General features: G+C 40.6%; 1 protein-coding gene across 1 annotated transcript; it reads right to left on the bottom strand.

The window, feature by feature from the left end:
* Positions 1-4473: 4473 nt before the first annotated feature.
* On the bottom strand, positions 4474-10156 carry spag6 (sperm associated antigen 6). Its single transcript, XM_085362462.1, has 11 exons — positions 10132-10156; positions 9941-10036; positions 9082-9248; positions 7865-8048; positions 7488-7693; positions 6088-6261; positions 5848-6000; positions 5530-5721; positions 4988-5104; positions 4746-4891; positions 4474-4537 (listed from the first exon to the last, which is right to left on the bottom strand). Exons 1-11 carry the CDS (start codon positions 10154-10156, stop codon positions 4474-4476), a joined length of 1524 nt encoding a protein of 507 aa, XP_085218588.1.
* Between the last annotated feature and the right edge of the window lie 637 nt (positions 10157-10793).

Raw genomic sequence — 10793 nt, 5'->3', positions numbered from 1 at the left:
AAGAGGAAAGGAACCAAATGTTACGAATACCCAATTAGCTGAAACGATCTTAACAAGGGAAATGCAATATTTACATGTATGTAAGTGAGAAAAGCTGTTTTTGCGCGTGACGTCGTCTATCACTTCTGGATAACCAACTAAAACAAGTAAACTCGTCCTTCTTGGCTGTTATAACCCATGCAAAAACGCTTCCATCACAACATGTTTGTTTAGATATCATAGATTATATTCACAGTTATTTTTTTACATTGGATTTTAGTCCTGAAAAATGGTTGCATTTAAAAGGAAAATTAAAAAAAAAAAAGAGAGAGAGAGAGTCACCCTTCAGATTGAATGATAGTGCTGTGGTAAATGAAGAATGATACTGCTTGAATTTAATACAATTTATAGATGTTAGGGGGGAAAACAGTTAACTCAAATATGCATGTCACGGGACTTCGTTTCCTTTCCCCTTCCTTGTCTGTGTTGTTGGCTGTTCTATTCTCTTTGTGTGTGCTCCCCCTCCCTCCACTTTTACCACATTCGTGAGATGTCCAGCATAAAAAAAGCCCCTGCCATGCTTTAAATAACTGTTGTTTTTTTCATTGTATACACTGTGCAAGATGTGTGCCTTTATTCCAAATTATTTAATTTTATATTTTGTAATTTTTTTTAAACAACAGTAAAATGTTATTTTAATATTAGGGTGTTTACTTTGACGTTTTGTTTTCGACTTTTATTTCCGACCTTTCACAACATCTGCATTTAGATTTGTAACCTTTCAATTAAATAAAACCAATAATTGTTTTTTAACCTACGTTTAAAAAGGAAAAAAAAGTAAGGAGGAAAAAAAAGCAAGCACCTGTGTAATGTTTGAACACAGTGGGTTGGTTTTGGTTGTGTAAATTTACATTCCCAGGCATCCTTTTCCTTCTCCTCAAACTGGAGATGCTGTTTGTGTCTGTTGTTGGTTCATGCTGGTCCTGCCTTTATAATTTAAAAAATAAAATTAAAATAGGAGGTAATATAGTGTGCGTGTGTGGAAGTGCATTGTGGAGTGTGTTTTTTTGTGACTTTTTTTTGTATATTTACCCACCAGTCACATGTGCATTTCCAGATGTGATTTTTTTTTTTGAAGTGTTTTTCCCAGATTCCACTTCAGTGTATTCATTAGTGAAACCAGCTTCTGTTCTTTCCGTGTAACTCAGATCACCTGCTTGTTGTCAAGGAGGTTATCAGCTGATAGTTCATCCTGTGTCAGTGATTAGTGAATATTCTTTTTGTGTTGTTTCACTGTAAATGGGCTGTTTTGTTTCTGTTGTCGCGTAGCTCCTACTGTACATAGGACGTGTCGAAAAAGAACATGTGGAAACGAGGGAGCTGATTGGGCCCCAGAGATCTCCTTGTGTAAGCTTTGGAAAGGAAACGGTGAACTTCACCAGATGCAAAAATTAAAAACAGTAACACCCATGCCCTGCAACTGTACCGTGAAATGAATAGTCCCTGCTTTTTGTGACTTCTTTTGTGAATGAATGAACTTCTCCCAGTATCCGCCACCCACCCGTCGACCTGCTGCTACCGTTAACTTGCCAAAAGCATCTTCCAGCAAGCAGAACTACCCCACATGAGCTTGAAGAACATTGTGTGTTGTATAATGTGTTTGTCTGTTTGTTTCAACTTTTTTTTTGTTGTTGTTCTTGTTTTCCTTTTGTGGTAGATGGAGTGAGGTGTGCAGCACTCATATGTGAACATGTCCAAAGTTATGGGATACAACCCAGCGTTCATGAGGGTTTATCAAGTTTTAAGGGAATTAAAAATGCAAAACCAGGAAAAAAAGAGGTGGGATACCAGTTTTTGTTTTTTGAGCTTTGTGGACAAACGCAAACTTTTAAAAGTCCTCGGAAACAGTCACGTCCATTCATTTAGTATGCAGATGTCAAGTCAAACAGCAGCCCACCCCTGCAGGGTGTGTTTTGGTTTCACGACGGCAGCGAATCCTTTCAGACATGAGAATTGGTTCAAGCGTTGCTGTGTGTGTATGTGTGAGAGTGCGTGTTTGTTTTATTGCTGTCTGACATTGGTCAGCGAGAGTCCTCTTTCAGTGGCAGAGAGGTCAAAACTGATGTATGTTTATTGTTATTCACATTTAATGATGACAATGGTGATGATGATAATAATAATAATAATAATACACTCCATTCCATAAGCGCACTCAAACATATTAAAGCACTGGTCCTGCTTAACTCAAAGTCTGCTGTGAATTGTTTATTTTCTGTGTCTCTCTTTTTAAACTCTTCAGGATTGTCTGGATAAGATGGCACAAGATATGCCACAAAATGTAATACTCACTGTGCAGAGGACAAAAAAACCCATTCAAGCTACTGTATGAGAAATGTTCCCAATAATTAATATTAGTTAACAACACTTAAAATATCTGTTTGTTTGAGGGGGTGTATTCATTTTTTCAATATGATTAATTTAGTTATTTCTAAAATGGAAATTCCATTTAGAATAAATAAAGTGGCATAACATTTTTTAATAGCTTTTATTTATTTATTTTATAACTTGAAGTAGAATTTAAGGGATCTCACCAAATTCTGCACACACAAGCAAAAACATCAACGCAAACATCTGAAAGTTGCGCAGCTGTTTCAACATGTCTGCTTTTTCCACTTAACTGCTTAAATATTTGGCACTGCTAATTCAACAGGGAGCTGAGCCTTATTAAAAGTATTAGGCTGTGACATTTTAACAGTGACTAAATATATTAAAATCGTGACATTTGGCTAATTATTGCGCTGATTTTGCAATAAAAGTTTTGTTTCCTCGTAAACCAGAGCGCACTTCAAAGTTAGTTTTCCACTGAAATAAAAAAAAAAAAAAAACAAAAGGAAAAAAAAGTGTTAAAGATGAATGCGCGTACACAGTCTACAGGTGTGTTTCAGTTTTGAGCAGAGGCTCGCGGCCGTGTGAACAAACGCTTCTCCCGTACCGGGTCGTTTTCATCAGCTTATTATTTTTATACTTAATTAAAAAAAAAAAAAAAAAAAGAAAAGCTCGGTATACTATCATTAAGTTTGGAAACCCTGGTGAACATGTCGCCTCTCTTTAAAACAGCCTATATTAATACGGATATATATATATATATATATATATATATATATATACATACACACACACACACACACACACTAATGAACCATCAGCGTCATGTACTCGTATTACAAGTCTTTGGATCAGTATAACTATATCCAACTTTTTAGTTGTTTTTTATTATTATTATTATTGTACGTGTTAGTTTCGTACAGTAGTTTAAGGGGAACGAACGCACAAAATTAAAACACTTTGCCTCTGGTCGTCCTGTGGCTTTGGATGAAGGTTTCACACTTTTCAGTACGAGAGTCCAATGAGGAAGAAACACGGCAGCTTATGTTTTCAAACATTTCTCCAATTCGTGCTTCATGCTTCTTTAACCTGTAACCTCTACAGCATGTTTATTATTCACACGGAGCTGCAAGTGGTTCAAAACCCAAATAAATAAATACAAATTTAAAAACAAGAAATATAAAACGATCAGTGCACTAAGAGAACAGCGTTTGGTCTACAATCATTCTGTACAATTCACGTGACGCTACAGGCGATCAAATGCGTCCTGTCGCGAGCACACGTCTTTATTTTTATAATAAGAGAGTGTGTCGGCAGCTGCTGCCGTGATGCGTCCAGACCCGTGCAGCGGTAAGAGGCCGGGGCACCGTCCCTTCAGTGCGGGAAACCCAGCACACAATAAACAAAGAGCGACTCGCCATGTGCGCCGCAGCTGCTGCACGCACACGCGCGCAGCTGAAGTGCAGCGATATTCACAACCGCCAGGGGGCAGACTGAGCCCTGCAGAGCTCAGCAGCGGATGCGCACACGCCAGGTGAATTCATTGTCATGTTTTTTTCTTTTCTTTTAATGCATTTATTTATTTTGTTGCTTTTCTGCATTATGTGACGTAATAACAAGCACCGATGGACACGAGCTTTTATATAAGAGCCATCTGTTTCCCGCCATGAGCCAAGTAAAGAAATAACGCTGTAACATGTCTCTATCCAAGAGTATGACTTTGATGTCTCTGTCTCAGGAGCTGAGGAGCTTAGACGGGGGCTGAGTCAGATCCACGTGTCAGCGAGCACACAGCCTAATTAAATCTCTACTACTTGCTGCTGTGTCACTGAACCTGACCTTTGACCTCTCTGTGCAGAACAGAAACACTTCCAACTGCATGAAATGTCACGCTGGCTGCGGATGCACCGTTAGACTGCAGAAGCAGGTGTAGCATCTAAAGAGAACATTCTAGCCTGGATGCTCTCTTTTTATTGGATATTCGGCCTTTTAATTTAACAGTTGGCATGAAAACTTTTGGGGAAAAACAAAAGGAAAAGAAAAACATTTGCAAAGGCACAGTATATCTTCACATGAATATGGACACCGGATGTGTGCTGTGAGCCAAGGTCAGGCCGGCTGGTAGTCATCTAATCGCTCAAGCAAGGCCTCCGAGTAGCCGGGAGAGTAGTACCTGAAACACAGATGACACATACTGTAAATGCCACTGAAGAATCCATAATATAACCTCCATTTTTGTTCATTTTCAAGCTTTTCATTTAGTCACATTTTTTCTAAAAACATGATATATGGTCAGATGATCTGCTGTGGATAACAAGGTTCGGAAATCAAAAAGTATACTCCAGCATGCACGAGCGTGTCTGCTGGGAGGAACACAGTACCTCACTATCTCCTCAGGGAAACAGCCGTTGATGGCATTGATGTATTCCTGGAGGGGAGACCCGGGCTCAGCCTCGATCTCTTGGACTTTCTTCAGTCCACCACTGGTCACAAAGAGGCGCCGTGCTTTGCTGTCGTGAGGCAGCACCTTTGAGAAAAGGACTGGCATGAAAAACAGTCTTGAACTAAATGACACCAAATAAAAAAAGACTTGATCAGATTATGGTCCTGCTTGTAGAGTTACCTTGCTGAACTGACAGACCACATGTTTAAGGATGTTGCTTGGAGCTTCATAGAGGAGGGGCTCCAGACTTGGCAGGTAAGTACACTTCTGCAGAACACTCTTCAGAGCTTTTTTACTCTAAAAGTGCACAAGAAAAGAAAGTCCTTCACATTTGATCCCACTCAGAGACATTATAGGAGAGAGACACTAGACTCAACGAGTCCTTAAAAACAGCAAAGACTGGGACAGAAGTGTAACTTCCAAGTGGAACAGCTTGGTGCTGATGTCCAAAACCAATCAAATAAATAGTTATTTTTAATAACTTCCCAGCTAACCTTTGATTTTAGATACTTTGCATGGCTGAAAAAAGGCTCCTCAATTCTAATCCTAGTGCAGCTGAGAGTGTACCGAAGGTGTACTTCTGTCGCTGATAACAGGGCCTTTGACTGTAATTAGTTTGTTTAAAAGTCATGTAAACATAAAAAATCATAAGCAAACACTTTTGTGACTTTGTGCTGTGAGAAAAAAGGCTGATTCTCTGGATGCTCAGAGGAAACCCTTACTTTGGTCTGCAGGTCCTCAGAGCTGCTGGCGTTCATGTAAAGCTCCAGTATTTTGGGCAGCAGGTTAGCTATGGTCACTGCCTTGGCGTGCTCAGGGGTGTGATGCCCTATCTGGCCCACTGACCAGACTGTGGCCGCCTTGATGTGATCTTCAGACTCCTCCGACAGACATAGGGCCAGCTGGGGCACCCCCTGCAGGACAGGAGGGCACACAGCACAACAGGGCCGCCTCAGTTAACATGACCTACATAGCAAGCATGAAGAAACATCACTGGCTTCAGTGGCTGGATTAGCTGTCACATAAAGAGTTATTACCACCTTAGAGACAATGACAGCCATGGCAAGGCTTTCACTGTGAGCTGCCACATATCCCAGCATCATAATGCCAGGCAAACGCACGTTTCCATGGCAATTGCCCAGGTAGTCAATCACTGCTTCCAAGCCCCCACAGTTCACAATCACCTGGGCCAGCTGGGAAAACAAAACACGCATGCAGGCACTTGACTGTGCGTCTCTTTTGTGTGCGTTTGTGCCTGCAAATGTGAGTGCGCACCGTACCTCTGGAGTGTGTTTCACCACCTCCCTCATTAGGGTGACGACATTTTTCTTGACGTACTCATCTGGATCTCTGAGACAGGACATGGCTGCGGGGAAGATCTCAGCTTCTATCACCATCTCTGCCAGGCTCACGGAGTGCTTGCTGATCTGAGTGAGGGCAGCGAACACCTGCCTCTAGATGGAGACAAAAAAGATGCCTGAATATTTTCAGAGATCATTTACAGTGTTGAAATGGAGATTGAGTCAATACTGCATGTTCTCCATTTAAATTTACAGCATCTTTTTCTTCTGGTAATTTTGTTTTATTAACAAGAAATTAGAACATAATGTGTAACTCCGTCTGAAAGTGAAAACCTATCCAAATTCTAAGCATGTTAATTTTTTTTAACAGTGATTGGTTTCAGAAAGTGTCCTTATAAAAAAATGATTTTCATATTTTACACAAGACTTTTTTTCAATATTTAAGCCTCGCAGATTTTAAAACGCTGATCATTTATAAGCTTTAACTGAATTTTGTACAATCAGAATTTGTGCTCAACAGGTCTGCACTGAATAAAGTTTCCTGTTAAGTATTCATGGTGAAAGATATTTTCATGCCAACATTTCAAAATAAAATTCTGCAGGAATATTTTAGTAAGTCAGAAATAATAAATTATCTCAGGACAGGATAAGACTTTTTGAAATGTGAATCAATGGAGTTGCTAAGTAGCACAAAAAAAAAAGAACAACTCCTTGCGTGTTTTTGTACAAATAAAAAAATTCTTATAGTACACACTAACATACATACTTTTTTTCAATAATACTACCCACACCCCTAATAATAATTGTTTATCATTTACACCAAAATATTCCAAAAATATAACATAAAAAAGATTAACGTAAAGTAGAATATGGAAATCCTTACTTTTATACTCCAAAAGTATTCAGTGATCCAAAATATTTAGAATATAATTTGTTCTCTTTAAAACTGCCACTTGTTAGGTCCTCATTCTACTCTTCCTACATTTTAAAGATAATTAGGGACGGATAAGTATTTTAAGTACTGAAAAGTACACCTTAAATTTAGATAAATTGTGTAGTAAGTGTTGGAAAATCACAGTACACATTGCTAATGTACCCATGTCTAGATGACATATTTTAGCATAAAAATCATTAATATTCTGAGGCTTTTACACTTTATGTTTTGACTACTTTTTTATTTATTGTGTTTCTTTTAAACATTTAACAAAAAAAACCCCAAATAAGTTCTTTAAAAAGATTATAAATTACTGTGTAAAAATAATAAATTAATGTATTTAAATAAGGCTGGCGTTTCTTTGATTCGCATTTTGACACATGTTAACCTGAGCTAAAGCATTGGCTATTCTGACGAGACATCGAAACAGTCATTAGGGCCTCACCTTGAGCTTGGTGTCTGGGCTGAGGATCATCTGTGCCAGGTGTGCGATGGCTCCAGTGTCCACCACAGTCTGTGCCAGCTCTGGCGTGTGTTTGGAGATGTCACTGAGAGTGGAGGCTGCGATGCGTTTGAGGGCCATCTCTGGCTCCAGAAGACTCAAGACCAGCAGGGGAACGGCACCCGCGTCCACCACTGACTGAGACAAGGCTGCATGGGAGAGGAGGGAAAGGCGGTGAACACATACACACGCAAAAAACTGTGAAACAAAGAATGATGTTAGAAAAATGTAGTAAATCATAAAGTGTTGCATGCTCGAACTATGAAATCACTCCATGAAGTCATTCTCTATCAGCTTCTTGATGAGTGTACCCTCCTAACCCGCATTGTGTCGTGCAATGTTGCCCAAAGCCCAGGCAGCAGCCTCCTTCACCCCGGGGTCAAACTCCTCCAGGCACAGAACCAGAGCGTCCACCCCCCTGCAGGCCACCACAGCCTGCGACAGCTCTGGGGAGTGTTTGGCTACTGCACGCAGAACAAATGCTGCTGCCTTCTTATAGAACCTCTGCACACAAACATACACAGACACCTGCATCAGTTTTTAAAATGAACTGCACCCTTCAATTAAACTGTCATCTTACGTAAATCATATTAAATATTTTACATTTTTGCTGTTTGGGTTTCTCTAAAAATGTCCAGAAATATGGCTTCTGTGCTCTGAAGCTTTCCTACAAAGTATGTAAATAAAATAATATATACAGCCACACAGTGCAGTGAGGGGATGTGTTAATTCTGTTGGGCTTCCTGATTAGTATTTTGCTGTCGGGTGGGGTTTCGGTCCACTTGCTCCCCTACAGGAAAAGAAATCACTGCAAATCAATACAAAAAATTTCTAAAATGATCTCTTTTTACCCCATGATGAAACATTGCAATTCCCTTCCCATGATTCCCGTGCTGTGGCTTACAAAATCACTAGATCCTGGGAGATTTTGGAAAAGGCGTGTTTTTCTTTCTGCTCCGTGAGCTACCACAGAAATCTCACTCTGATATTTATTTTTGAGCTTTTAAGGAGGCCCCAGGTTGGTCTCTGTAAACAGATGGTATGTTGGGGGTTGTCACCCCACTTTTAAAATCTGCAAAGCACTGTGATCTTATTTTCTACTTGTTTTAGAGGAGGGCTTTTTGTGTGTTTGGTTTTACTTTTGTCTTATTTGACAAATACAATAACAACAAATTTTAATATTAAGAAAACAAGAAAAAAAACTGCATTTTGAGCCTCTGAGTGGGCTGACAGCAAAAAGAAAGAGGAAACAAAGGTCTGCTTGCTCTTAGGTTTTGAAGTAGCCCCCAGGCGGGCAAGTTACCCCAACACACATTCTCACATTCAAATGGCTGACCCTGAGGTCCTAAAGGGTGACAGCCACTGACTGCCTCTTTCCTCTCTCTCTCTCTCTCTCTCTTTCACACACACACACACACACACACACACACACACACACACACACACACACACACACACACACACACACACACACAAACAGATCAAAACTGGAAAATCAAACTGAAGTAGAAAATTGTCAGGAAGATTGGATGCTCACATTCTGCAAGGCCAGGGAATGGGCCAGCTGTGGCAAGATGTCTTCCTTCACCACAGCCTCTGCGAGGTCCTCACTGTTGTCTGCCAGGCGGCCCAGAGCCAAAGCTGCCGTATGCTGGATACTGGGGACAACATCAAGCATCAAGGGGCGCAGCAGGGACATCACACCTGCAGGAAAACAGAGGTGAGGAGAGGAGGGGGCAGGAGCACAGCTGGGCTGGGCTCTTGTTTGTTTATCGCCCACTTTGTCCCAGAAAGAGGAAACCAGCAGATGTTGCGCTTAAACCACAGAAGCACGTTTAAGCTTGATATTTTATTTAATATTACGTTCTAGTATCAGCTGATGTTTGCTGGAGCCACAGCCGTAAAGGTGCTGGTCATGATGAAACCAGGAGATGTCCTGACTGAATCATCAGAGCTGAACAGGTGATGGAGAAACACGTTTACCTTTTAGGTGACATGAATGAGTTGAAGGGAAGTTATGAACTGTTTCTGAGAGACAACACCAGGATCATTTTCTACGTAGCTGACAGCTGGTAACTTTTGCCAGTGGGCCAGGTAGGACATTAACGGGGAAAGGGGGGCACGAAAAAATATGTTTCTTTCTTATTCTCATTTAAAATGTCTAGCTTTTAATAAATAATTATCTGAATCTTTCAACCAAAGTGGTCATCTGATGTAAAATGTATAGAAATCATACATATATACCAACAAGACAGTGTACATCACTGTCACAACAGCATTTGTTTTCAAAGGCTTTATAGCTTTACTTATAACACCTGGTGGGCCGGTCTCTAGTCGATTTTTTGTCCCAACCCTGGCAAGGAGTGAGTAAAGGAAGCAGATGTCGGCTGTCTTACCTGCATTTTGGAGTAGTTCTATATTTTGTGGCCGGTTCGCGAGATCAGCGACAGTTTGCACAAACTGCATCCTCGCTTTCTGATATTGTTCGAAAACTGCAGAGAACAGAAGTGGCAGAACAGACGGAAGACGTGAAAACAGTGGAGTGAAATATCCGCTCGGCCTCATCACTACACCTCATGAAGTTCACCTTGAACGACGTGGCGCTGCGACATTGTGGTGTAATGTGCGGTATTGATGGATACCGCGTCCTCTCACACTTTTTACTCCGTTATCTTCCTGCTTCCAACGAAACACGGTGCTATTTTTCAAGGTCTGGTCCTCAACAGGTAGTGTTGTGATTACCGGTCGCCACGGCAACAGACGGGACGCAGTATGTCCTCGTCGAAGATCGTCTACTAGGAAAAAAAGAGTGATGAATCACTCCCGGTACGCTCGTGTCCGCTCGCCACGGCTCGTGTTTTCCGAAAAAGTGTTCAAAGTGAGCGATCTAAGGACTTCCTAGGTTCACTTTGCGCTGTTTTCAGTTCCCGCTAAAACACGACGCTGTCTCACTCTGCGGGGATTTATTGAACAGAAAAACGAAAAATGAAAGCGGCAAAAACTGAAGAAAGTGAAAACACAGCGTGCATTATGAGTGAGCTCTCAACATGAGTTTCTTTTTTTTTTTTTTAATCCCTACATGTGTCCTCATATAACCTCCCTGGATGAGCTCATGTAGACCGCTCTAAATAATGTCGTTGCTATGAATGAATGAATGAATGAATGAATGAGGTAACTTAAAATTTAATAAGTGACATGGGCCGAATAGTCGTCATTGTTTTTGTTGTCTCTAAAATATCGATCAGTTTT

The sequence above is a fragment of the Diplotaxodon limnothrissa genome, linkage group LG9 (genome assembly GCF_057381915.1).
Source record: "Diplotaxodon limnothrissa isolate DT_005_m linkage group LG9, D_limnothrissa_male_GT1.1, whole genome shotgun sequence".
Classification (NCBI taxonomy): Eukaryota; Metazoa; Chordata; class Actinopteri; order Cichliformes; family Cichlidae; genus Diplotaxodon; species Diplotaxodon limnothrissa.
Note: the sequence above shows the minus strand (reverse complement) of the source record. Positions and strands in the feature narration are given on the sequence as shown.